Below are 27,578 nucleotides of genomic sequence, written 5' to 3' on the forward strand. Positions count from 1 at the left end.
CTGTTCCGGAAGCCTCTCCGCTGTCTCAACAACTTCTCCGCCTTCTGGGGAAAGCTGACATTGTACATCCAATTCAACATTCACGTCTAGCTGAACATACCTAGGTATCCTAGATACACCAACATGTCTCAACTCTCCAGGCTTCTCACGTAAGTTGACCGCTGATTGAGAGCTGCCTAGCTTCAGCTTGGACCTAGCGAGCTACCTGATGCTGACTCTGGATTGCAGTCCTCGCAATATGACTTTGTTCACTCTTGCTTCGCTCGGCAGCGGCTACTTTGTGGTCAAGTCAAAGACACTCGCCGACAGGCAGAGAGCCCGAGTCGATGGAGACTACACCGTCACGGTCGACAGGTCAGGTACGATTTGTCAATTGCATTGGAATCTTGCTCCGAAACACACGATCAGCAAAACGTACATTGCGCTGACTACTGGCTATAGGTGGCGGCATCTGAGTGCGTCAGGAATGACCATCAAAAGAAGCGATGCAGTTTCTTTCTTTGCACGAACGGCGTTCACTACATTTGCAGCGTTTCAAGCTCGGCGTCCTTCTTTACCACCTCGAATACCAACAAAGAACATAATGCGCATAGAAACGACACTCATTCCAACGCTTGTGGATTATGGACAAAGCGAAAATAACGAGAATAACCTACCAGTTCTTTTCGACACGTTGTATGCAATTGCAGTGCTTCCATGATGTCCCCGCCTTTTATACGACCCCTGCTATGCTTTTTCCGAGCGCGCGACTCTAACAATGGCATGCGATGCGAAGAATAAGCCTGAAATACTCCGAAAAAGATCCTATGCGCCGAACATTAGTTTCAAGTTCTCTCGTACCCGTGTCGGGCGACCCGCATCCGTTGGTCATTACGATTGGCCCACCTACCCGATGCTAAATATAACCCACTCAGCCTCAATCGAGAATACCCTAAACACGACAACAGAGATGAAAATAGTATGACGTCCTTTCCTACCTTCGGAGCGCCAAAGATCCGCCACTGAGCATATCCACCTTCAATCTGTCAAATGTTAACCGCTCCCTTGTTGGGCCCACTGCTGGCTCAGCCTTTGCGGAAGTTGTTGTCAGCCGTCTTTCAAATCCAGCCAATGAGACCACACTCCATCAGCATCGGTCATGGGAATTCTCGAATACGGGATCAGCAGAGCCGTCCAGGCTTGTGTCACCGCTGTTGCTTATAGAAAGACTTTCCAACCGTGCGCCGAAATGGTGGAGCTGCGAATAGATATCGTCGACCCTTTCACCTGACAAAAGTCTTACTCAACCACTCCATAGTTCTCTTTGTGCAGCTTCGTACACCTGCTGACGGCCATCCGCTCTCACATCTACTCGTGCGACCACATATCGACGTCCTGTTGTTACTTCCACCGCTCTTGATTCGAACGCGCAACACAACTGTCAACATGGGTTATCATGATGTTGCTGGACATGAAAGACGAAAGCCCAGGCAAAAGAACGAGATGCAAGCACCATGTCAATCAAATATGTTGGCGGCAGCAAGTCATATTCGTCGACTATTTGAAAGCAAGAAGTTCACTTATGCTGTCATGGGTGAGCTTGCTTTACTTTGCTTAGGAAATAGGTCTGAGGTACGGAATATCTTCATTGCGTACGACGACAAAGACTGCAATCGGATCAAGAAGAAACTAGAGGGGGATCGGCGGTAGGTGATACTTCCCTCCCTCAAAGATGACAGGCTGACAACGACAGTATACAACTGCCAGAGGGCCTAAGTCCTTTGTCTCCCTCCAAGATCCTGGTACAAACTGGACCTAGCTTTTTAGATTCCGGATGTACAAATCCAGCGATAATAGAAGTGACTCTAGTACCATCTGGTCAGTCAAACCTGAGCCCGTTGTGGCATCCTGCTAATCGTGCGCAGGCTCATGTGAGACACCGCCCAGCGGGAACCTTGCGGATAACCTTGTACTATTGAGTCTCCGAGCCGATGGGGTGTTAAAAACATTTTACGCGTTGAACATGCTATATCTCGTCAGGACACTGCTCCACTTCTGTCAGATTCGCAGTCTAGCCTGGGAACCACGGGAGGGTGTTTTGTTCCTATGCCAACTCTACAGGAGCCAAGTAGAGGCGATCCGCTGTCACTTACAACCGAAAATCGTTGAAGAGAACTTCTTGCGTACAGCTTTCCTCAACAAGCTTCCCGTTCAAGAGCAACGCAAATGCTACCAAACATTGCTGGCGCAGGAGCCTCCATCACTCAAGACGTTAGCCCCTTCGCAACCGGACGTAACTCACCCTCGATCGCATTCCGCTTCTGGAGTTACAACGTCTCAGGGAATTGCGCGCGCCTCATTACCAGACTTTCTATATCCACCGCAGTCACAGAACGTCAAGTCAACACAAATGCGTACGGGACAGACAAACCCAACCCTTGTAAAACCTACGCAGACATCTCCACAAACGACGTTTCCGTCAAAAGCTTCAACATCCAGGTACCGTGTGGTCAGTGCTCCAAATAGCAGACGCACCAGTCCTACAGACGCTCGGGATGCAGCCAACCCACAGGCTCAGGCATCAAGTAATAAGCAACTCAAGCTACAGATACCTACATCTTCCCAGCACCAACGCGCGTTCTCTCATTCGGTCACAAATATGGATCCAGTCGCGATGCATCAAGTAGGACAGCAGTGTCTAAAGTCGCGACCTGTCTCTACAGGGACCCGCATAGCCCAGCCTCCAGCGAAACATGCGCCCATGGTAACGAATCCGCCGATGCCCGGTACTAGTTCCAGACATCAGATTCCGCGCAAGACCGCTCCACAAAACTCAAGTGCCCCCATGCCAGAGCAACGGTCGAGTAGACTTCACGTAGTCAATCCTGATGGCGAAGCACCAGCATGCGACAAGTCGCAGAGAGAGACGCCAAAACTGCATCTTGTGGGATCCGGAGGTTTACATCAATCACCGCCTACTTCACACAGGGAAGCAACAGCCATCAACAAAACTCATACGGCATCGAATACTTCACTTCCAGCCTTCGCAGTCAACGGAACACCCCCACCCAACGACATCCTCGCGGAGCTCTCAGCAAACATCGATGCCGCGCTACAAGTCAGCAATCACCCATGCACCTCTCCTCCACCGGCGATGATACAACCACATGAGATGAACAGGCCGTTGATGCCGCGCGCACACTCTGCTCCGTTCAATACGTTGCCAGCAAGTCTTACAATCGGTAGCACATCTAATCGCCACTCCACCACGCCACAGACTTCCACCCCTGTCGGTTCCATAACGCGCACGAATGCATTAAGATACTCACAACAACAACCTTCAGCACCCAGTCTTGCGTCGATCATCAGCGACGGGCTTGCATCACCGACTCTCACACCTGCACCTTTGTCATTTTACAAAGCATATCAGCCAAACTCTGCGCCTGCTTCACCGCCGAATTTGGACATGTCACCGCTGGATAGCGCGTGTGCTGAATACAATTCTCAGTTTGCGAACTTCGGACAGGTGAAGGATGTAGATGGTATGGGACAGTACTTTGCTACGCATAACCATACGGGCACGCATGCCGTTCGACCTGTGAGCAAGAGTTTCGACTCGAGCCAGCTGGCCATGGAGTACCGGGCGGCATTGCCAGAATTCGAGGATGGGTATGGAGGCAGGTAGAAAAGCGATCGATAGCATCGTTGTAACATTCAGCATTATTTCCCGGCATTACACTGCCCAGTGATACCACAGAGGGGGGTATATGTCATATTGAACAAACATTTACAATCACATTCCTTCGCCTCCATGCATGTGACGAGGACCTTATCTACAATGGTACATCCTCCATCATCTGCATAGCGCCTTCTCTTCCAACTGTAATAATAACATCACCCAGCGTCTTCGTCGAGAAGCCCGCTTCCGAGTATCGGAAGTAGTAGTCCCATTTCCTCTTGAAAATCTCCGCACCTTCATCGTCCATTCCTTCCTTGGCCTTCTCCTTGATAAGCTGCGGCCTGATCTTGCCCTCCCAGTTGTCCAAGAACTCTTCTCGCCATAACCGCAGCGCCTTCGCGTAGTGGGGGCCGATGTTTTCTATGCTGTCGACGACGAGCGAGCCGCCTGAAGCGGTTTGTATACTGGCCACGAGCTCGGAAACGGCGGGCAGATGACCACCGGGGAAAATGTATCGGCGGATGAAGTCGTCAGATTTGGCGTACGCTTCGTAGCGCGCATCGGGCATCGTTATGCATTGGAAACATGCTACACCGCCCTCCTTCTTGAGAAGCTTGTCTATGCACTTGAAGTATGTGACCAGATATTCCTTGCCCACAGCTTCTAGCATCTCAATTGAGACGGCCTTGTCGAAGGGTCCTGTTTCCGGCACCTCCAGACTGCGGTAATCGCAGAGAAGCACTGTGATCTTGTCCGACATACCAGCTTCTCGTATCCGATCTTCTGCCAGCTCTTTTTGCTCAATCGAGAGGGTGAGGGATGTGACCCTGCAGCCTGTCCGTTGTACAGCACGCATGGCGAAGCTGCCCCATCCTGTGCCAATCTCCAAAACGTGGTCTGTCCCCTTGATGTGTGTGTTGTCGATGAAGCGATCGAGCTTTCGCATTTGTGCGTCGTAGAGGCTTTCGCTTGCGGATTTCGGGTTCGATTTCGGTAGCCATATCGGGCACGAGTAAGTCATGTCTTGGGAGAGGAATGCGGCGAACATTTCGTTGGAGATGTCGTAATGTGCGGAGATGTTGAGGCGCGCGTTTTTGAGGTTGTTGCTGCCTCGTACCAAGCCGGCGAGGCCAGAGGAAATTGCGGAGGTGAAAGTTGAACCATTGGAGAGGTAATTGCGGTTCAGGATGAAGAGCTATAAATGTAAGCTGAATGCGTGTGACCGAGCTCAGTCCATGCAGCAGCTTACCTCGAAGAATTTGGTTAGGTCTGGAGTTGTGAATTCTCCCAGCATGTAGCTTTCTGCGAAACCCTGGCACCTATCAGCGCGAGCTCTTTCGGATGGCTATGAGTGTTTTGGGGCGCACCATGTCTGCAAACAGTGCCAATCGCACCCAGAACTTCTCGTCGAGCACGTTCAGGAAAGCGATTGGGAGTCCTTCTTTATCAGATCCAAACGCCGCAGTAGCCTTGCTCGAGCCGCCCTCAAACAACACCAGCTTGCCATGCTTTAGGTTCTGAAATTGCGAAAGAGTGCCATTTTTGCATAGATTCACCAGTGGTCCCCAGGCTTGCGATGTGACTGGACTAAGTAGTGAAGACACGGCTCCCGTCACAGAGCTTATAATCGCCATAATTCAAGATGTGTGCGATTCGCGCAAGCCTTGAAGGTTCAATTGGAGGGTCCTCGAGCGGAAAGTAGGGGTACTGGACAGTTCCTAGTTGAGAGAAGCGTGGCTTCAGCGCGATTCGCAGGATGAGGGTGTCTCAAACGGACTGAGCTTGGTCACACGGTAGGAAGCTGCAGGGTGGGCTGGCGGTGGAGGGAAATTAATGCGTCAATCGTCCAAAAGCAATGCGACAATGGTATCGTGAACGCGCCTGGAAGCAAAACTGAGAAGAAAGTCGAGTAACGGTAGCTGTTCGGCTAGTACATGGCGCCAGAGTGCATTTGAGAGTCCAGGTAGCTCGCCGTCATATCGCCGGAACGGCCGAAAGCCGACACGGTGCGTCCGGTTGCGCCGTTTCGAAGCCATGCGTGTTGCATTCTGTCTGAGGTGCAGTATCGGGCGAGGAAACCTTGCCAATTCGAGTGATCTATGACGCCGTCGATCCGCCTAAAAATCGCGAACGGCGTAAGATCAATGTAATCCTTCCATGTTCGCGGAGTTCGAGGCCATCCGAATGGCGTCCGGTGCAATACGCCGTCGTATTCATATCCGTTCCTGGCGTCTGGCTGCTAGTACGTGTGCTCAGGTAATGGTGGGATAAGACGTTGGTGGGTGAAGACAGCTGCGGTGCAGGGTCCATAGAAATGTTCCGCCGGCATGCGTGAGAGGGGCAAGTTATGCAGGGGCATAACTCATCACGCGTCTCAGCCTTGCAATCGCAGGTCTACTTCGAGTCAAGGCAGCCAGCGATAACAAATAGTATGTATATTCTGGAGCTCTCCATGAGCGCTGCGGGCCTTAGAAGTCGGTATGGTAGGTAGCATCTGGCCGATCGGTGAATCTACAGCCACGGCGGCCGCGGGCTCCGGGCTGCACTAGAAGGGACCTGGAAGGCGTAAACTTGGCGACGGGCAGACTGTGGTGATGTCCAGAGTTGAGTAAAGGAGGGAGGATGGATGGGGAGCTCATCATATCAAGCCAAGACCGTGTGCTTGCCTGCGGTTCCGTCGTCATTGTGAGCTCGTGAGCACCCCGTTCAAAGATGGTCCGTGCTCCGCGGAGACACGCTACGGCGCGTCGACGCGTGCTCCGTAAGCCACCTTTCAGCTGCACTCTGGCATACTTCCATGCAATCGAATTAGGATATCGCTGAACAGTCGAGAGAGTACTTTAAGTTCACCATACACACAATCGCCGATATCAACAAGCCATCAACATGCTGTCGATTCAATCCTCCAAACCTCAAAAATGCACACCAAATCTGCTCCCCGCGCGGATAAACCACAATGGACCCATCAACGACGCAGAACGATACTGGAAGCCTGAAACAGATGAAAAAGGTAGCTCTCAAACCCAACATTGGTATGGATACCAGACCTAACGTCCATCTAGGAAAGCGACACGCATACTTCCGCGGTCGACACCTCCACGGCACGACGCTACCTCTCCCTCAGAACTACACCGGCGCTATCCTGCATGTGACCGATAAGCAATTATCACAAACGCGAACGCAACCGCAACAGCCTGCAGATGAGGACGACGAGGACGCTGAGGTGGAAGAGAGCATGCCCGTGGAAGTAAAGATCGCGGAACAAGTAGGAGAGTTTGACGAGGTCATAATATGGGGTCATGGTGGCGAGGTGAATGGAAGTGGAGATGCCTTCGTTAGGGGAATGAACGAATGGGTCGGGTTTGCAGAAAGCATGCATGTTGACGAGGAAGAGGAAGATGGGGATACGAAACCGGAGAAAAAGAGCGCCTAGGACAATGTCTTGGAGTTGTAAAGGTCATAATGGATTGGGAAGATAGCATGGTAGGATGGCGTTGGATAAAGATACCCACAATGCCAGAAGGTTTAGGCTGTTTATGCTCACACGTTGGCCTCAGGTCCCCATGAAATCCGAAGCAGTCTTCCCAGCCTACGCGCCTGGACGATCCCCATATCCGGCTCCCCAATTTGCCCAACGAAGTTCTGCATCGCCTCGCATCCAATCCTAGCCCTGTCTTGGACCGCAACCGCATCATTCACGTATCTTGTCCACAGATACATGCACAGCAACATCCCACATGACAAATACATCATGCAGCGACCTGATGTCCCGCAACGTCGCCGGCGCATTCACATCGGCCGCATTCGCAATCTCTTCACGGCGCCTGTCCGATATCCAGAAACGAAGCCGGCCCATGTGGGGCCTTGCGTATTTGTTCCACATCTTGTTGATCCCCTCGGCCAGCACATTGAGCCTTTGCTTCTCTTCGATCGGGTTGGTATTGGCGCTGGGTTGCAAGTGTACATTGATGTAGTTGGTCCAGACGCGCTGGTATCCGAGCGTCATGTACTGCGTGTCTGAGTCGGTGTGGCCACCCCCGGTAGCCTTCTAGGCGAGATGGAAGGTTACTAGGACTAGGAATGGGGTCGTGCCGAAGAGGCGTGCGTGGAGGGCCGTGAGTGCATGGGCAAGCTCCCGCTTTTGGTATCTGCTGAGGAAGTGAACGTGGTGGATTTCGTAGTGTGGCATCGCGGAGTCTGGTTCGCGTTGATACGTAGAGGTAATTGTCGCAGCGGTCGAAAAACATGTAAGAAGGCGGCACGCGGCCGTCGTTCTAGTAAACCAAGGATGGTGAGGAGTTCGGATGTACGGCGACTAGGCGACTAGGCGAATGAACCTCCGCGTGTTAGGATGATGATGGGGTTAGGAACCCATAGGTAGAAGGTTGATACCTAGTGTTTTGGTAACGGCAATCCGACGTATGATATGTCGTTCAGTCTCCATACCAGGCTCGTTTCCTGCTCGTGGAAGGTATCGTTGCAGTCGCCATGGTGTTGTCCCGTCACTCTTTCCCGTAATCTTCACTCACGCCTACCCAGCTGTTGGACCCACCCCATCCTGTGCACCACCAACCCAACGCGTCTTCTTCCCACCAAAATTCATCATGGAGCTTCAATATCTAACCTACCCAGACACGAACGTCGGAATCTCTTAACCAATTCGCCAGGTCAGGGTTCTTTTCGGGTCGGTTGAATGCGCCCCGCTCCCCAGCGATTAACCGCGCGGCGGACTCACATCTGGGTTCAAAACATCCCACGTGCTCGCCACAACGTTGCGCAAACCCAAAGATGGGCCGACAGAACGACTGTGGGTCAGATACAGGTCGGCACATCTTTTTTTCGGTACTTGACGGGCGGGAACGGTCGATCTTAGGATTTATAGCAAGGGAGGGGTGAAGTAGAGCCGAGTGCATGGGGCTCTCATTTTACACAAGGTAGCTGTTACGGTAAACTTCTATTGAATCATAGCCCTCCGCATGAGTATGCAATGCAATGTAAGTTTGCATTCATATGCATCCTCAGTACAGTGTGCTGCAACCTCATAGTTTCGACTCCCCGTCACCTTTCATGCCAGTGTCTGAGAAGTCCACGAAGCTTTCCTCGCCGCTGAAATGCCTGTCATCATCGCTCGTTAGCCACTTGCCGTGACGTAAGGTTACGGGGTCATCGGGAGGTGCTCGTCAATTGGGGTGTGTGGGAGCTGAATATTGAGAAGCGTCGACGCGATACCCCAACCGTGTGTTGTACGTTCTGACCTTGGCCAGTCTTTCCTGTGATAGGGAAAGAACCTGGATATTATAAGGATGCAGCACGAGATAGAACGACAAAGAAACAGCATTGCACTTACCAGCCTCTCTCTGCACCACCCGAGAGGAAGGATGTTTCGGAGTTTAGTTCGCAAGTCCAGTTTCCTGCGACGCCCTTCTCTGGATCGGCTGATCTTCTTACGTACTTTGACAGACCAGCAGTGAAGCATTGGAAATCATCTTCATCAGGGTTTTCTGGCATCTGTCCAGTAAGTACTCGACCGGCTGCTATCATAGTCGCGGCATGAGTGCACAGCAAGACAGTCTTTGGCTGTTCGGGGTCGTTGTCTAGAGTTGTGACAATGTGATCAAGTGCGTTCCTGACACGCTCATGGAGCTCAACGATCATCTCGCCGTTGGACCCTGGCATATGTACAGATGCATACTCATCGTCAAGGTTCTGAAAGTGAGGTGTCAGGAGCTCGAGGTGCGGCGGAGTAGGATGTTCGAAATGTGCGCGTCCGAAGAACTCGCTATTGCGCACTCGTCAGCACAGTACCTACCTCTGCGTCACTCAGTGTGCACGAACCCAATACCGCGATCGATCCGTATCCTTCCTTTTGCCTTGCCCTCCTTGAATAGCTTATCACTAAACGGCTTGAGCGTCTGCAGACACCTGTAGAAGGGACTAGAATAGATTCTGTCCACTGGCGGTTCGATCTTGCTCAGGTACTCGGCTAACTCCTTACTCTGCTCCACCCCTTTGGACGTCAGAGGCGGATCAGTGGGGATTCCGGTCGGGGTCGCCATGGACGCGGTGTAGATACCCGTTTGGGGGTCTACGGACCAGTTGGCGCGAAACTAGATACCCCGGAGGACACGTTAGAAGAATGCTATGCTAGGGGAAAGATCTGCATGTGCGAGTGTGAAGGGTGGCGTTTCATGTGATACACGCGAAGGTGTAGACAAGCGAGATGTTTGCGGAGGTAATGCAAGGACGGAGATGGCTCAGAAGTAGCTGCCTGAAACGGAAGACTTTCCTCGACTACAGTGTAAAAGCATCGGAGGGCGTGAAGTGCGGTGACGGAGGTGAGCTTAATACGTACCGCGTGCCGGACGATGTAGACGACCTCTATCATGGTTCCGTTGTCTTGTTACTCCGAGAGAGTTTGTGTATTGTGGAAGTTTATTTGATCGTGCGCTGTGCTTGCCGTTGGGAGTACGAGATGGTTCTGGGATGAAGGGGGTAGGTGCTCGCAAGTTACCTCGGTAACTTTACCTTTTCGGGACGCTTTTCGAGATCTCAACGTTGGTGATGAGAAACTTGGTACGCTGTGTCGAGTGCAAATCGAGAGACTTTACAGATGCTGTTGGAATTTGGCTGCATCTAGCGGCTACAGTCTGGGCTTTGTAGTACTACTGCACGTTTGACAGTCGCATGGAGATTCACAATACCTAGGTACCGCTTCCGTGCAACAAACCTCAAGGGCTCGTTATGTCCAGGTAAACAAATGTCCGTCAACCGAGACAGTCACCCAGCACGTGCCGCAAACTCTCGCAAACTCAGCAAAGGTGATCGATATCGAGATTTCCGGCGTCCGACAATGAGCCACTCACGCAGCATTCCTATCATCGGTCAAGCCCCCACGCTCGAGCCGTGCCTAAGCGCTTCCAGCATTGACATGCGCTTACGCGAACTTCACATGCGCATGCACATGCGACAGAACTGCAGGACCTCGTACTTTTGCAGTCGTAGCTCAGGAACGAGCCGGCATCCAAACAATGCGCACCCTATGTCGCTACTCCTTACGGTATGCGCAAGCGCAGCGCAGGGGCACTTTGCATGTGCGTGTCGCTCGTTGGTGGTATGCTGATGCGCAAGCCACGTCAATGCAACATTGGAACGGTCGTAACGTGTTTTGGCCGGGGCGTTTGGAATAGACTCGAATCCTGCAGGAATACGAAGGACCTGGCGGACGGAACACCGCTATAGTGAACGATAGTAGTGACGGGTTGGTCCTTATCCTTGCTGTTCATCTGCGCTTCCGAGTATCTCCACAGTACAGCGGACTTCCGCGTTCACATGCTGTTTATCCCCGCGACTAGCGGAATGTTTCCTGGGGCCAGAAGCGCTGTCACGATAGCAGCAGAGAAAGCGATGATTGTGGTACATGGACTAAAGTCCTTCCCAGGTGACCAGGTTACGCCTGGGCGGGGTTACAGGTGTCTGGGTATCATGTAGCCTGCTTGTAGAGGGTGTGCGAGGTGAATGCACCATCGCAAAGCTGCATCGAAATGAAACCGGAAAGATTCTCGCACTTGTGTAGTCGAGCTGTGGCAGTCGGTCGCATCCGGTCGTGATGATCCAGTTCTTCGGCCGCTATCAGCGACAGCATCCGATCGATCACCTACCTGTGTTTGCCTGAGCAAGCAAGCACCTGCCTTCTTGAATCTCATTCGAAACCCTAGAGGGCTTGATCCTGGCGACGATGCTGCAAGCCATCGGTGATCATCAGACGGATACAATGATTTATTACCGCAGTGCCATCCGAGGCCTTGAAACGTCCATGGGTATTAACGATGTAGCGCTGGCTTGACTCTCGGGGCAAATACGCTGAGAGCCTGGGGATAATCAGCGTAAAGTTCGACTACTGGACAAAACTAGCGGCAATCCGTCTCCATCAGGTTGGATTCCAGGGTTCATTTGGTAAGAACGCGTCTGTGCGAGCAGCTGGTACGCCTCCAAGCTTCTGCCAGAAGGATAGAACTCCGGCCAGTCCCGACGTGCCGTAAAGACACCGCTTTTCGGGACCGGGACGGGATCCTTGAAACTTACATGTATTGAATGTTCATGCGTACTGTCCAAGAAACATATGGGAATGAACTCCACAGTCATGGAATGGTATTGCAGCATGCACTTAGGTTGCTAAGGGTGCTGAAACTGGATCCCACAGCTGCCTAAGTAACCAGTGACGTACTGTCGTAGTCAAGATCAAAGCCCCGGACTCCACCATGAGACAGCTGGGATTCGAGATGACTTCCTCCACATTTCATGAAGTGGTCGCGTCACTGCTGCCCAAGAGTCTGACAGCCGCCGGCCCAAGCGTTGCAATCGCATAGTATTGACGGCGCAACGAAGACGGGATGGCAGTGAAGTACCAGACCGAATTGAGCAAGACCGGGCCAGACGCCATCATAGCTAAGTGATTAGTACATGGCACATGCTCTCAGTTTTCTCGGCGTGCATCAGTAGGAGGGGTGCTACATGTCAGGGGTCATGTTGGTATCGTGTAAAGAGTGAAAGATGCCGTAGACCGATGTAACGCAGCAGTTGTTCGTGACCGGGCGGCCCCGAAGAATAGGTGCGCAGACTTTCCAGCAGATGCGCACGCACTGTTGAGTGTAGGATTTTTCTTGCGCGGCCAATCAGCACCAGGCCTGCGCGAATTAATGAACGGCTCAGCGCTAAGCCCTGCAGCTGCAGGCAGACGAAGCTAAAGCGCTTCTAGAAGCTCGTGCTGGCATCATGTAGCGTTTCCGTTACTGACAGAATCAAGGTCCATGGAGGTGGTGATTGATGTCATTCAATGCCTATGCGCCATCATGGCGCTGCATGTCAGTGTTCCTTCGTTTGCTTTCACGTGTTACCATTGATTGGGTAGCCGATTCTCACGTGTGTAGTCCATTGGCTATCGCTTCGTCACATGCGCGTCCTTCTAGTCTGAAGGGCGGCTGTGACAGTGCGCATGGAAGACGCATGGATGGCTGATCTCGAGTTGCAGCATGATCGACGCCCGGATGCATGTATGTGGGGGCGTCTCTCATACCTTAACAGCCTCTTGAACCCACTACGGCCAATTGACCCACATCTAGTAAACACGAGGCTATGATGAACACAGATCCAAAGCGGAGTGGCAGCTTTGACATGTCGCCACAAAAGCAAACATCCCGCACGGGTAGCTAGGAGATTGACGTGGGATGAACTGGGCGATTTAATGCACTTCGCGAAGTGTTCGCCGATCATCCTCATAGACCCCATGCCGTTGATGCCGATGGTTTCGTCGCAGCTTACTATCGGAGACAGCCAGGTTCCGATAATAGGCATCATGGCAGCCGCTACACAGTATTTGCAGAACAAGGAAGAAGCAAATAGACAGCCGCGCAGGAGTCGCCTTGTGAGGTGGGCATCTGACTGGTGCGCCACACCAAATCATACCAATTCAGTGATCACCATGGTGGAATAGTAGCCGATAGCAACGGGGATGAGAGCGGTCGATGGCGGTTGACAGCAGATGAATGAGTGACGTAACAGAGGAATTAAAGACTAGATTATATGGCGTATTAGAAGCGAGCGGTCTGAGGGCGCGATTGTAATAACAGTCGACCATTGGGGATTCCAACGTCGACGAGAATACGCGCGCTATTTTTGTATGGTGCTGTGTAAAGGATATTCATCAGCGCCCGCCGCGTATTGACGCGTTGAAGTCTTCCCAGTCTTCCCTAGCTTTTTCTCAGTGACAAAGACGCGCAACACGATGAGATACCTGACAATCAAGAAGATAATAATCGCGGCGACCAGAATACCCACTATGTACGCTCCGACTAGCCCAGAAGAATTCTTCTGAAGGTCAAGGAAGGGGTATACATAAAAGCCTTGGGTCGCATGCGTGAGGTAGGCCAGGCCAAGATAAAGAGCCAACAGGAGGATAATTGGAATCAGGTCGAGCCAGGGCAGTCGCTCAGTTCGGGGGATAACTATCTCGAAAAGGGCGTACGCCGAGTTGAGAGCATGCTGTGACGTGTTTGACCAGAGAGCGAAGGTGGTGGGGAATTGACCCGCAAGAAGTGTCCAGTAAACAACTGTTGTACGTTAGTTCAGCGTGCTCAGACAATAAATGCTGCCAGCTCCCCAAAAATGATATTGCAGGGAACACAAGATTGCCTCAAGGTACTCCGGCGCGGCTATGGCAAAACGTGTTATGTAAGTTGACTTACTGGTCACTATCCACGGATAGACTACAATGGTAGAGTAAAACATGCTGTGCGCCACCTGCAGCGCTTTGGGCCATCGTGCCAAAAACGAAGTTCCAGTAAACCAGTAACTGCCGGTATGCACAGCGGCAAAGGCATAGTAAAAGGCGAGACCCCAATACGTCAGAACCGTGAAGAAAGAGAAGGATTGCTGCGAAGCGTCGGACCTGCCGTGGGTACCATTCCAGCCAAAGATAAAAAAGAGCGTGGTAAATGCGTAAATGGCCAATAGCGCGCGAATAGCGAAGAGAGCGGCTGGTGGGAGAATCCACGAGGTTACAAACCGCGTGGGATCAAAAAGGCCGGCGTACGGTGCCGTTATTCGTTGACCAATAGCCATGCTGGGGTTGTTGATTGGGATCCTTGTCGAGTGCCACCAGACTGGTTGTCGTGTCCTCGGAACGTTTCCGACGCGGTGGAATCTGGGTCGTGGGTAGTGCGCGATAGATGACGCGAGATAATTCGCGATGGAGATGATGCGACGTGGTGTTGTGAGACGGCTGCAAAACTCGTTCACCCCCAATTTCCGAGGCTGAAGCTGAAAAGGGCAGTCACCGAGCTGAGGGAAGCGCGCTAGCAATCGGCGCTATGTCACGTTCGGACTAGCACCGGTCGCCGAAAGAACTGACAGGATCGGCCGCGTCTTCGTAACATTACCGCTCTATCCCGGTCTACCATCACGTCTGGGGGCCCGTCCGCTTCAGACTCCCACGCTTGTAACCCCGGCAGCAGAGGCGAGGCACACTCCCACTTACACCCTTACGCTCCCTACGCAGGGTGGCCAGGATGAGGCCTGCAGCGCGCTTGGGCACAGGTGGCTTGCTCGTCCCTCTGCCACTGCCTTCTTCTTTAAGACTACGGGATGCCATCTGTTTGGAATGATACTACTCAGGATGATCACCCAACTGAAAAGCCATCTTCCCAACCCGTTCAGTATCCATCACTATTCGCCCGCTTTGCTACGTATCAAACATCACCATGAGTGACAACAGCAGAATATCTGTACGTCTGCATCTATCACCACCTAAGCACTCCGCTAACGGCTCATAACAGAAGGCACAGAATCTCGCTAGGATCAGGGACAACCAACGTGAGTGGATTCCTTGGACGACGACGACCTATCGTCTGCTGTCAGCTGTCAGCTGTCAGCTGTCCAACCATGAAGAGTGGCGATAGCTTGCAGCCTGCAAACCGTCCAGACGTCTCTGTGTGAGCATTCGATTTACCGAGGATGTTCGCTAACGGTACTCGTTTCAGGCCGATCACGCGCCCGCCGGAAGGAGTATCTGCATGAGCTCGAGGCAAAACTGCGCAGCTATGAACAGATAGGCATCGAGGCCTCTTCGGAAATTCAGTATGCTGCCAGGAAAGTACTAGAAGAGAACCGAAAACTCAGGTCGCTTCTTCATAGGAGAGGAGTCTCTGAAGCGGAGATTGTCGCTGCCCTTGAATCGACGTCCGATCGACACTACAAGCACACCTCTGCCGCCACCAGACTGCAGGCCATGCTTGAGTCAAGGGTCAACACCAACACAGCCTCTACGACCAGTTCGCCTATACCTTCATATACCAGAGCCGATTCGTTATCTCAACACGTCCCATCAGTGCCGCATGCTACTATCCCATCTGCACGGCCGACAACACTCAGTTGCAACGATTCGCCCAGTCCAAGATCCGTGGTATCAAGTATGGGCACACCACCACCAGCCTCATATCCAGCGATGCATTATACTACTCCAATGACTCCATCAGCTGTTCAGATCAAGGCAGAGCATGTTCAGTACGACTACCCTTACGAGCAGACATATAGTAGCGCTTGGGCCTACTCGAGCGACTGCAACTACACTGCAGAACCGACGTCATATTACAACAACACCTCGTCTTGTGTTGACGCTGCCAACATCATCCGCACAATGCGATCTGGTGTTGGCCCTGAGCTGGAAGTCGATCTCGGATGCCACACATCAGACCGTCATTGTTATGTCGACAATGCTACAGTATTCAACATGATGGATCGATATTCTCAAAATCATGCGACTATATAAGACAAGACGGTGGTCAGTCTGCGGATACAAGTGGGAGGTGCCCCGTCATCATCAACCTGGCCTATAGCGAGCGGAGCTATCGGAGACCAGTGGCGGCGCTTGTTGTGTACGACCCTACGGTGGCCAAGTCCATGTTGGCGGCTGGATAGGCACCTGTTGTACTCATCAATAGCCTCTTCAGTACTATGTTGAGTCGAGACAATCTCTAGGAGGGTCCAAACAATGCATTGTGGCGAGGAAACGTTTCGCAGACCCCTATCGAGACCCTACCACCGATACGTGTCGGTCCTCTTCACTGCTTCGCCCGCCATTACGAACGCCATGAAAGAAATCAACCGCTAGCATGAAAGCGAAGCCGAAACTTGAACTCTTTTCTTTGTCGACAGCCGTCGCATGACCTCCCGCCTTGCTCAGTCTATGTTCGTATGATACACTTTGGACACTCCAGTCGACGCCAGCACGCCAGCACCAAGCCTAGAGGACTTGGAGATGATCAACTTAAGTTTGTAAATAACGTGTACAAATTACTCTGGTAGCCTCTATCGGCGAATATGATGATCTCATCATCATCGATTCCCTCCATATTCGGCACTGATGAAACTAGTCTCATATCTTTTATTCCTCCAGATAGGCCGTGTGCACCCTGTCGTCTTCTCATGTTGGCACGGTTTTCTCTAATTACTGTCCTGCTGGTGGAAGACGGCTAGGTATCTCCCTTTGTTCAGATAACTAACACAGCATGGGTGATGTTGGCAAACCCGGCATGTTCTTCTTGTCCTCTGTAGACAAAGGGCCATTCTTCAAAGAACACATACCCAGCATATATCCGACGCGACACCTGTATGGGTCAAAGTTCCAATCTCATGTCCTTGAATTCTATTCTTGTCTGACACTTCACATCCATTGGTATCGAGGTTCTATCAAGATGTCTCCAAAACGGAAGAAGACAGGACATGGTGACGACCCACCCAAGGCGAAGAAGACCAGATCAGAGGATACTCCTGATGACGATACAACCAAGACCGATGTCAACTGGTTCATACCAAAAGAAAAGGGAAAGAACATCTACAAAGAGAAATGCGCAGCCGAGTATGCCCAAATCCTCTATGAGAAAGCGCGAGAAGAGATAAGTCCGCAACAAGCACCTTTGTTAGATCCGCAATTCCGGACGCCAGTATTCCAAAAGCAAGGCAAAGATCTGCGAGCGGGAGACAAGTACAGGCCCAGCGCGTCTTTGCGCAACCTGTTCAACGATATCAAGAGTAGAAGTATTGATAAGGAAGAGGGCCATAGCATCACTCATTTCCAGCAGCAGTTTGGCGATGATGCAAACATTGCAGTAGTGCTCTCAAGAGCGGAGGACAACGCTACTTTTGTTCTAAATGAAGACCAACGTTTGGAAGTGTAAGTGCAGATACGTGGCTCGTTGTCGCCAAGCTGATTGGATTTAGGACTGTGAACGATGTGACTGCACATGTGGATTTTATCCGACGGAACTCATCAGAGGATGGCAGCCCAGCCGGTTACTTCATTCAACTCCCTCTCAATACGTCAGTCACAGTAAACGGAACTACATACACCAACAGTGACGACTCATCGTCCATGCCTTTTTACATTGGGCCGCTCGAAGGGTACGCAATCATTGAACTACTGTCGCAACCAGCGTTCTTCTTCAGAACTGCAGCAAGCTTGAAATACACTTCGTCACACAGGGCGGTACCTCAAGAAGAGCTCGATCGTCGCGATGGAAATGGGGATGTTGCTTTGGGAAATACGAGGGTGCAATGGAGGCCTATTGGAGCTCCACTATCGCCAGCGGGATCGGCAAACCCGAGCGTCCCAGAAGAGGTAGAACAAGAGTCAGAGGATGACTTCATCGACACGTTCACAGATGGAGGAGAGCCAATAAAAGATATTGGTGCGTATATGCGAACTCAGCTGTTGTCTCATCAACAAAGTCGATATCGCGAGCTCATTCCCAGGATTCTTGCTTCGGTAAACTATCGACAGAAGGAAGCTACCGGATTCAGTTACCAAAATGAAGGACAAACTTTCAGGCCTGGAAGGACGCTGTTGCAACCAATCGAGATGGACGGAAACCATCTGTTGCTTGCTGCTCAAATACATACCGACAAGCACATCACACTCGAAGTCTTAGATCCTATGACGTGGCGATCAACGCTGTCTAGTCGGAAAGCTATCCATGAACTCATTAGGGAGACTTTGCGAAGCTCCACATGGTGGCGGCATGTCTTTGACTCGTTAGATCAAATGGGAGAAAACCTGCCCGAGGCCACGATGTGGATACCAGCTGCTCAGGTCACGACAGGCGATGGCAGCTTTACGTACACCGTCTTGAATGCGTGGGCGCTGGCGATGGGCCTCGCGCCAAACCCGTCGTTCACACCCAGCGCTCATGGCCACGAATCGTTCTTCATCCGAGCCCAACAAATCTTTGACCTGGCCCTTCAAGACACGTTGAACTGGAGGTTATTGCTCGCCTTTTTCCGCTGCACCGGATTCGTTAAGCCCGGCGAGGGCAGCGAGAATGATGAAGAGGCAAATCTTCCGCATTTATCAAGGCGATTTGATCTTTGTAACCGCTCCTTCCAGAAGCTGATCGCTCGCCAAACGGCAGCAGACGCCGCCGCCGAAGGCAAGAAGATTGACATGGAGCTGGTCACTTTGGGACTCGAGGATGGGATGCGCCATGATCAAGCCTTCGCTGCAGATTCACTGAGCGAGCTTGAACGGACCAACCTCACTTCCATCGTCCGTGATGGCCAATGGAATTTCAAGATGACAGAGGATCAACCAGATGATGGTCTCAATGGAAGTGATCTCTTTCTCTCGCCGCCGAATCCGCACTTGGATACTGACTCAGCCCCGAGAGACTTTGAACCTTGCGTGCATCTTCGTGAGCGGCTCAAGACACTCATTGACGCTAATCTGATTGCAACAAGTATCGAGGGCGAGGAAGAGGGAGCGAACATCCCCCAATTATCGGAATCAGAGGTCACCAATAGTATCAAGGCTGTCATGCGATCTATCAATGATTTGCTCTCATCTAACCACGGCTTCTCCTTCGCAGAATTTGCCGGTACTGTGTCTTTCTCAGGTACACAGGGAGACCGCAACAGAGTAGTTTTGGTGTCTCACCAACATGAAGGACATTTCATATTAGTGGTTCTCCAATACGAGCTCAAGACCAGCGCAAGTGAAGCCCGCAAGAGCGATACGATCGAGAGCGAAGTAGGCAAGAGCAGACCAGACAAAAGAAAAACAGGCAAGAGCAAGGACAGCGAATACGTCGCCGTTACTAGGGTGATTGACTCTGCTCCATGGACGATGACGACAGGCGAGCGCGCCAAAATCCATGAGCAACTGAAATCAAGCGGCCTTTTGACAGCTGAAAAGGAAGAGTTCCCGGATAACGAGATACTGACACTGAAGTGGATAGATGGGCCTCAGCAAACGCGTATCGAAACATCTGGCTACTTCACAATCATCAGTGCATGGGCTGTACTACTCGGTCTACCTTTCAACAATAACTTCCATCCTAAGGAAGATTTTTTTAGTCAAGCTTCATACCTAATCGAAGCTATCAAAGACGGACATGCAGACTGGAAGCTGATCTGGGCATTCTTGCGCTGCGTTGGCTATACTCTGTCAGACCAAGCACCTCCACCGGAGCGACGATTCAAATCCCGTCGCAACGTCGATGCTAGTGAACGGCGGAAGTTCAAAGAAAGCAAGACCATGTTGCAGAAACGGAGAAGAAAGGCCTGGGGACAGAATTACAACTCAATGATGGCGAAATTGCCGCATCACATTCTCAGATACCCACACTTTTCGGTTTCGGTGAACACAGGATTAGCGCACAACGAAGTCTTCCCATGGGATGATTACGATGGACCTGAAAGAAGAGCACGTATACCCGAGCTGATCAAATCTGGAAAGTACACCAGACATTTGCATACTACACCTACAGACCCCAATGCAAATCCACTTGCAAACCCAACCGCAAATCCACTTACAGATGCAGCTGCAAGTCCAGCTGCAAATCCTGCACAGTTGCCTAACTCGGCAAAAGACCCGAAGACAGGAGCCCTAGTCACCACAGGTGGGCATGTTGTAGCAGGTGTGGTGGATCCACCTGCGGACGACAATCCCATCCCGGAGGACCTGAGTCTTTTTGATACCGTCGCTCGCATCCCAGAACTCCAACGTCTCGGTACTTTTGACAAAAAGCTTTCCCGTGAAGAGATACGCAAGCGCTACGACGCATCAGCAAAAGACTTCCAACCGTGCGAACATCTTCGTCGCACGCTTCAGGACTTGCTGGCAAACGACCGAGTCAAGGAAGAGATCGAAGCCTTTAGAAATGGCGAAAATGTAACGACCGAGTTTGGAAAATGGCTACGCGACGACGAAGTGGCCATCCACACCGCTGCGGTCACTCTGGCTGTCAATGATATGCAGAGTATCGAAGAGGGTTACAGTGTTGTGTCGCCTGTATATGCTCAGTTATGTGAAGGTGGTGGCATTGACCCCAGCGAGATTGTGCCTCCCGCACTTCGACCCGGCCGCCCTCTACTCATGCCATTGCACTCGAAAGAGCATTTCGTTCTGGTAATTGTGCAATTGAATGCAAAAGGCTCACCAGAGATCTCGGTCCTAGATTCGTTGTTCCACCATTACAACGCTGTTGAACGTCACCATATTTTTGAGACAGCCTGGACGATGGTATGTCGTACGGCTTGGTACAGGCGGCATTTCGCAGATGAAGATACTTTTGTGAAAGCCAAGCCTTCTCGAGCGGCTTGGATCAAGACCGCTCTTCAACCAGGGACGAGTGAGTGTGGTTATTTCGCAATATTCAACGCTTGGGGACTGGCGCTGGGCTTGGAGCTTAACCCGGCGGTGCGACTGAAATGGACAACATCATTTTTTGATGAGTTGCGTGATGTCCTTAGTCTCGTGCGTTTGGGACAGGCAGACTGGAAGCTCATTTTCGCATTTCTGCGATGCCATGATATCGTACGGAATGGCTCTGTACCAGAGAACAGACGTTTTGCCCAGACTTATGCCATCCAAGACGACATCAGAATGGCAGAAGATTTGGGAAGCCTTGGCGATATAGAGCAGGTATACTGGCAACAGCGGCAGCAGCTCACGCCTGAAGAAAGGGAGAAATTACGACGCTGTAATCGCATTCCAGGTCTCAACGGTAGACGCCACAACCAGCCAGGCGGTTTTCCATCTGATCAATGGACGGACACCACTAGGACAAAGTATGTTCCACGTCTACAACGACTGGGTGTTTTAGATATCGATAACACCAGCGCCGAAGTGTTACAAGCTTTCAAACAATCGTTCCACATCCCCTACCAAAGGTTTGAACGTATCGTTCTACGACCCAGCGGATCTGTCGCGAAATTGACGCGAGACGAACTAGTGCAACGTTTACGACACCATCTCGAGAATTACTATACTGAAATGGAAGTCCATTACAGGAGTTATCCTAAAGAAAGACAGGCAGATACGATGACCACGTACTCTCGCTTCATGAACGATGCAGATGTACAGCGTCACTTCGCAACGTTCGCAGTTGGAGATATAACGCCATCGAAGGATGACTACAATCGTCTCATGGACGATTCTGAGGTCAATCTAGCCATTGTATCGGTTCTAGAGGCTATCGATAATGTCCAGACTGACCTACACAGGCGGACCAATTCTACGCAACCGTTTGCCGGAGGCTTCGCTTTGACAACATCTTTCAATCTGCAAATGGCCATGACTCCTGATGCAGACGACACCGGTGCCGAACCGATGCTATCGCGTCCACGGAGAGCTTGGCTGCTGCCTGTGGTCATCAGTAAGGGCGGTCTAATGTCGCACTTAGAGAAGTGGGTGAAAGAAAACAATGTGAAGTGGGACCCGCCCAAGGATAGTCGAGCTGATGGTCATATGTTCCTTGCACTGGTTCAAGAAGTTTCCAACGACGACGATGACAAACTTCCAGGCGATACCCATTTCGAGATACACTTCGTCGATAGTCATCGACAAATTTTCAAAGGCTTGTGGGGTTTCCGCATGCTGTGTGTTCGTAATGCGGTTGAAGGCCTTGGATGGTCAACTCACCGCAATGCTGCTGGGGAAGTCACGTTCGATTCAGAAAAATGGTCTATCCCTGTGCCTCAGCAGCGTCCCGGCGGTTGGCAGTGTGGGCACCATACGATAATCAACGCGTGGATTCTTGCCCTGGGTCTTCATCCCAACGAAAAGGGATATTACAATGATAATATGTATCCAGTCATATACAGGCTAGTGAAAGCAGCTGTTGCTGGTATACTGGACTGGAAGACGTTGGCGCAATGGCTTATCGCGAGAGGACTTACAGATGAGAAGAACGTCGAAGATGTACCAATCTGTCGTCGTTTTGAATCTACCCATGGCCAGACAAGCGAAAATGATCTGGTCGAGCAGATTCGTGTATACCAGATCGACGACGTTGCTCTTAGCAATGTGTCGCTAACGGAAACGCCTTATGATCACCCCAGCACTAATTACCAACCGATGGGGGACGAAGACGAAGCTCTCAACCGAGACGTCGAGGATATGGATCTAGACGTCATAGATCACCGGATGAGTCCAAAAAGAAAAGTGCGCGACGATGATAGTGACGGTCTCGCTTTGTGGGATGATGTAGCCGCTGGACGGGATGGAAGACATGCTGCTGCGGCCGACGCGCCGCGTCGTAGCAAGAGACAGAGGCTGTCGAACGCCTTCTCTTTTTCCGAATTTTACTAGAACGAACCCCGTTCTGCAGCTCGAATATTTCTTTTATCGCTGTGATTTGTAGTAGATGTATCACGTATTCGGGATAGCCGGCATTATGGCTGCGCGTATTTGGATTGGATCGGTCGGATCATGATTGAGTCAGAAGGTGCCTACACGCTAGGAGAATGTATAACATGTATTCGCAAATGAGAGATGAATGAAATGATACGGAACCCAGCTGTGGAGATGCAAGGGCGTGAACAAACGTGAAGACGCGATGAGATGTGGACCCAAGCTCCCAGCAGCCGATGACGTAGCCCCAAAACCTTCACGCGTCGCGACCCACAAACCCCAAACCTCCACCATCCCATTTACCACTCCCAACACAACCCCACAGCCCGCCAAAATGATACGACCAACTCTCCTTTCCGCTATCCGCCTCAATGCCTTCTCTAATACCTCGAAACGCGCCTTCTCCCTCCTCAACCCCTCGTCGCGCTCGCACACCAACCGCATCTTCGACCCCATCCGCCAACCCAATGATCTGCACACCCTCACGCTCCTCAACGCCTCCGACAATCGCTCTTTAATAACCTTCTGGACCGCGACCTGGTGTCAAACCTGCCAAGCCATCAAGCCGCTCATCCGCCAACTCATCGAAGAAGAAAAGATTGGGGAGCGGGAAGGCGGACTGGGCTTTGTGGAAGTGTTGATGGACAGTACGTTGATCGAGGATTTGCCTATAAAATACCGCATCAGTAGTATGCCGACGCTGTTGGCCTTTTCAAGACAGGAGGCGCAATTTGATACGAGGTTGACGCGGCCCGAGGAGATGCGGAATAAGGACTTCTTGAGGGAGTGGTTGGTGAAGGAGGCGCAGAGGGGAGGGAGGATGGGCGGCGGCGGGGGCAGTATGTTTGGTTAGTTTCACGTGTCCTTGTGTTGTGCTTGGATGGAATGCTGGGCCTGACGGTGTTCAAGGTGCGAAGGAAGATGGCGAGCAGGGCAAAGCGGGTGATGAGAAGTGACATGCGATAACCAAACATGGGACGGAGGTATGCTGTAGGCGCAACAAGGTGGCAGTGCGGTCAGGAGCTGTGGAGTAGCGAATGATCCGCGTTCGTGTGACACAGTGAGTGAAGTAAAGCTCGGTCGAGCAAACACTGTTATTCGACTCTCACGTGCGGGAGTGATTTCATAACTCCGTTTTCTTCTCTCACCTTCCTCTTGGAAAATTCCCTTCCTTCATCCACCAATAGATCTCTACCATGACAAAATTGCCGATATTTCAAGACTACGAGGCCGCTGTCGTGAAGGGTACTAGGCTACTCCAGATACTGGCCGCGAGGGACAAGACACAAGTTCAAAGCGTATTCGAGGAGGTACAAGAACTAGCTCAACGTGGCTACCTTCTGAAGCCTCAAGACAAGTTCTTTGAAATCGACTGTATCGCCGATGCGCTCTGCGATCTAGGTGTCAGCGACAAGATGGTGTATGATGGCGGAGAGAACATGAGAACACATCATGTGCATGACTGCGACGGAGCAGCAACGAGAGGAGATGATACGGTAAGTTTCGAGATGGGCTAAAGGTACGCGTGTTCTAATGAGCCACCAGACAACACACGGCTACTTCTCCCAAGTCAGCAACCCACTGTCTGGTGTCTTGATCGCAGACAGTAATCTCACTCGCACGCATGCAGCGAAATTTGATGACGCATGGGAAGAAGAAGCTATAGGACTATCGCCACTGCGACACTGGTCAGACGTAGCGTTTCTACAATACCTTTCTTCTTTCCCCGAACCACCCGTACGGCCGATTCCGCTCAACTACGTCTTCCGCGTTCAGATACAAAACGCCGAGACGTCTCTGGTGCTCAACAATATTATCAGCAAGCATGGCACGTTTACATTCGAGTTTTGGCCTGGTATCACGTTCGGAATGGACACTGAAGAAGGCAAGGCAATCTTGGGGACGCCGAATGGTTGTGGTGTCGCTTGGATGCTTATCCAACATAGCAAGGCGTTTGGTAAGAAGAATATTGAGAAGGTGACTTTATTCCATGCGGCAAAGAAGGATGATTTGTTTAGATGGCCGACTTTGCTGTTTTGGATTGTGTAGAGTGGGTCAGGTGAGAAGATTGTATCTGCATTCACTTTACATTGAGCGAATTAGACAAAGGGTGGAACAGTTTAGGCTACATGTCAGCTGCTTCGCGTCATACCATTTGTTGACGATGCGCGTGACGCTCAACGTCTCACACTCAAGGAATTCATAAATGCATCTGGATAGCAACATACTTAGTACTACCGCGACCCGCCTGCGACACTTTTATAACTAGCATTCTCCGATGACAACCTCAGTCAGCCCGGCAACGCATTACGAGGCGGCTTACAAGAAAGGTCTATTGCTGTTTCAGATGCTGGAAGCTAGCTTTGGTGAGCTCGGTAATTTACTCAAAAACACAGATACGCCAACTGAAAGCGAATACCTCAAATACGAAGATCTCTTGGAGAACAATTGGGTTGAGCGGTCCTCCGGGGACGATTCCAAAATCCTGGCGCGACTGTTGGAGGACCTTGGAATCAATACTTCAAGTAATATCCCTGTTTCACATGAACACCACGGCGTTGCACCAATAGAAGAATCGCTACAAGAAGGACTTGAGATGCAGATACGCTTCGACTCAGTCATCAACACTTCCGGTGGTACGATTGCGGCCATGAACACGTACAGTCCCATACATGATTGGAGAAAAGCGAAAGCGGATGCCGAGAACGCTCTACTAAAACAAGCCGGCCACAAGTCTACGGAGAAAAATAACGTCGGCGATGACGTCCCTAGCCTGAAGTACTGGTCAGATGTCGCATACCTGCAATGGGCCTGCCGTAACACGGACTCATCCGACCTACGTTATGTGATGCGAATGAGCATCACAAACGAAAAGACAAAAGCCGTCATCCAGCATATCAAACAACAAGCCCATCCCAAAGCTTCAGGCTCACACTCATTCGACGTTGACCACCGCGATCAGGTAGCCGCTTTTTTAGGAACACCGAATGGAGCCGGAGTCGCTTGGTTGCTCATACAGCATAAACAGCAATTGGGCCATAAGACAGTTTACAAGGTAACTGTGGACTGCCGTGAAATCTGGCATAAGAGCAAGACGATAATTCCAAGCTTGGTGTTCCACCTTCGCGACGCGGTTACTCCGAAGCCAGGCAGCGAGAAAGGTGATCGAGGGAAGTCGCTATGAGGGCAGAATGAGCGTTGCTCTAGCAATGTTTCAGGCCACACGGACAATGAGATGGCAGACAGTAGAACACTCATGAAACTAGCCCGTGCTTGATCCACTGGAGATTCGTGGAAGGTAGAAGACATTGTTTCACCAGCCTCATATATGAAGAACACTCGCTTCCTCTCTTTCCCAATAACATTTTACAGTAAGCCATGCCCAAGACGATGAATTCACAAATCAGTAATCTGGACTACAAGACTGCCGTGGAGAAAGGCAAGAAGATGCTCAAAATAATGCATGGCGGATCTGCTGTCACGCAAAGCCCATACTTCACGCCCGGGGAAGTAGGAGCAATGGGATACAAGAGAACAACAAGGCCTCGATTTGTCTCTGGCCTGTCAAAAAAAGCTGGACAGTCTCGGTATTCAAGGTTCTAACTCTCACTTCATCAATGTTACAGACGATTACACGAAAGACGTTATCACTGGCGAAACACTTGCAGGCGCAAGCGAAGTGAGGTTCATGTCCGATATCAACGTTGAAGCTGGAATTCTCGTGGTGAACTACAGCTACAGCCCGACACACAAGGCCAAGGAGTTGAAATCGCTGGCGGCCACTCTGTTACCCTCGTTGAAGCACTGGTCCGATATAGCCTTCCACCAATGGGCCCACTCTCAACACCCAGAGGAAGAAGTACGTGATCTCAAGTTCATCATGAGAGAAACCATCGCGAACGAAGATACTTTGGCTGTCATTCATAGTATTCTCGACGCTTCACCTCCCCAGTCGCAAGCTTGTACGCGGTCGGGACTATACCTAGACATGAACAGTGACCATGCCATAGCACTGCTGGGTACAGCACACGGTGCAGGTGTATCTTGGCTACTTGCGCAGCATCGAGACCAACTTGGCCATAAGGTAATTGCTGGGATAAGGATATTCTATAGCGACGAGCCGCTAGACCGCAACGGAGCCCTCAACTTGCTGTTCGGCCTCAGTGACGCGAATGCGCGTGAGGGACATATCGAGAAGTTGTGAGAAACAATTTTGAGCAAAGAGCGCGGCGGACGATCCTTTGGGCAGGCGCAGGCGTCTAGTGGCGGTACCTTGTAGTAATGACAATCTTGCCGAACCGGATCAAAACTGAGCAGTTCCTGATGGTGGTTGAGATTGTTATCGGCGTAGAGGCCTAGTATGGATGAAGAATTGGCGTTCCCGGTAGCGATGATGGATGGGCAGGCAGTCGCAAGGCTTGGTGGCTGGGACTGGGAGCCGGGCCGGGGGTGGCCGGAAGCGAGACGCACCCCGCAATGACCTGCGCGTCCCGCATCTTCATCACGATCTTCGCGTCTCCTTTCTCTCATGGTTCGCTTCTTCGCATGATCTTGCCTACTAAGTCTACTGTCTGACCTTCTGCTCTTCCCCAGCAGGTCGCTATATGCAGCCGTCGAACGATGACAAGCGAACTTTACGCGTCATTAGCGCGTGCTGCACTGTTTACACAATAGCAACCGCATACACGGGTTGGCCATGACGCTCTTATGCTTTTTAGTTGCGGAGACGGCTCCTAAGCC

General features: G+C 51.4%; 8 protein-coding genes across 8 annotated transcripts; 5 read left to right on the forward strand and 3 right to left on the reverse strand.

Moving 5' to 3' along the window:
- Positions 1-3,812: 3,812 nt before the first annotated feature.
- Positions 3,813-5,292, reverse strand: J4E83_001099 (uncharacterized protein; the record flags this gene model as incomplete). Its single annotated transcript, XM_049328056.1, has 3 exons — positions 3,813-4,853; positions 4,908-4,970; positions 5,026-5,292. The coding sequence occupies 3 exons, from the start codon at positions 5,290-5,292 to the stop codon at positions 3,813-3,815; spliced, it is 1,371 nt and encodes a 456-aa protein (XP_049192574.1).
- A 1,252-nt stretch (positions 5,293-6,544) lies between these two features.
- Positions 6,545-7,091, forward strand: J4E83_001100 (uncharacterized protein; the record flags this gene model as incomplete). Its single annotated transcript, XM_049328057.1, has 2 exons — positions 6,545-6,668; positions 6,721-7,091. The coding sequence occupies 2 exons, from the start codon at positions 6,545-6,547 to the stop codon at positions 7,089-7,091; spliced, it is 495 nt and encodes a 164-aa protein (XP_049192575.1).
- Positions 7,092-8,697: 1,606 nt separating this feature from the next.
- Positions 8,698-10,043, reverse strand: J4E83_001101 (uncharacterized protein; the record flags this gene model as incomplete). Its single annotated transcript, XM_049328058.1, has 4 exons — positions 8,698-8,773; positions 9,006-9,437; positions 9,494-9,765; positions 10,011-10,043. The coding sequence occupies 4 exons, from the start codon at positions 10,041-10,043 to the stop codon at positions 8,698-8,700; spliced, it is 813 nt and encodes a 270-aa protein (XP_049192576.1).
- Positions 10,044-13,324: 3,281 nt separating this feature from the next.
- On the reverse strand, positions 13,325-14,275 carry J4E83_001102 (uncharacterized protein; the record flags this gene model as incomplete). The annotated part of the gene is made up of 2 exons (XM_049328059.1): positions 13,325-13,764; positions 13,900-14,275. The coding sequence occupies 2 exons, from the start codon at positions 14,273-14,275 to the stop codon at positions 13,325-13,327; spliced, it is 816 nt and encodes a 271-aa protein (XP_049192577.1).
- Positions 14,276-16,719: 2,444 nt separating this feature from the next.
- On the forward strand, positions 16,720-22,796 carry J4E83_001103 (uncharacterized protein; the record flags this gene model as incomplete). The annotated part of the gene is made up of 2 exons (XM_049328060.1): positions 16,720-17,384; positions 17,432-22,796. 2 exons carry the CDS (start codon positions 16,720-16,722, stop codon positions 22,794-22,796), a joined length of 6,030 nt encoding a protein of 2,009 aa, XP_049192578.1.
- Positions 22,797-23,172: 376 nt separating this feature from the next.
- On the forward strand, positions 23,173-23,794 carry J4E83_001104 (uncharacterized protein; the record flags this gene model as incomplete). The annotated part of the gene is made up of 2 exons (XM_049328061.1): positions 23,173-23,686; positions 23,748-23,794. The coding sequence occupies 2 exons, from the start codon at positions 23,173-23,175 to the stop codon at positions 23,792-23,794; spliced, it is 561 nt and encodes a 186-aa protein (XP_049192579.1).
- A 240-nt stretch (positions 23,795-24,034) lies between these two features.
- On the forward strand, positions 24,035-24,887 carry J4E83_001105 (uncharacterized protein; the record flags this gene model as incomplete). Its single annotated transcript, XM_049328062.1, has 2 exons — positions 24,035-24,334; positions 24,384-24,887. The coding sequence occupies 2 exons, from the start codon at positions 24,035-24,037 to the stop codon at positions 24,885-24,887; spliced, it is 804 nt and encodes a 267-aa protein (XP_049192580.1).
- Positions 24,888-25,116: 229 nt separating this feature from the next.
- On the forward strand, positions 25,117-27,042 carry J4E83_001106 (uncharacterized protein; the record flags this gene model as incomplete). The annotated part of the gene is made up of 3 exons (XM_049328063.1): positions 25,117-25,893; positions 26,413-26,800; positions 26,849-27,042. The coding sequence occupies 3 exons, from the start codon at positions 25,117-25,119 to the stop codon at positions 27,040-27,042; spliced, it is 1,359 nt and encodes a 452-aa protein (XP_049192581.1).
- Between the last annotated feature and the right edge of the window lie 536 nt (positions 27,043-27,578).

This window comes from Alternaria metachromatica (genome assembly GCF_023757995.1).
Source record: "Alternaria metachromatica strain BMP 0045 chromosome Unknown scaffold_2, whole genome shotgun sequence".
Taxonomy (NCBI): domain Eukaryota; kingdom Fungi; phylum Ascomycota; class Dothideomycetes; order Pleosporales; family Pleosporaceae; genus Alternaria; species Alternaria metachromatica.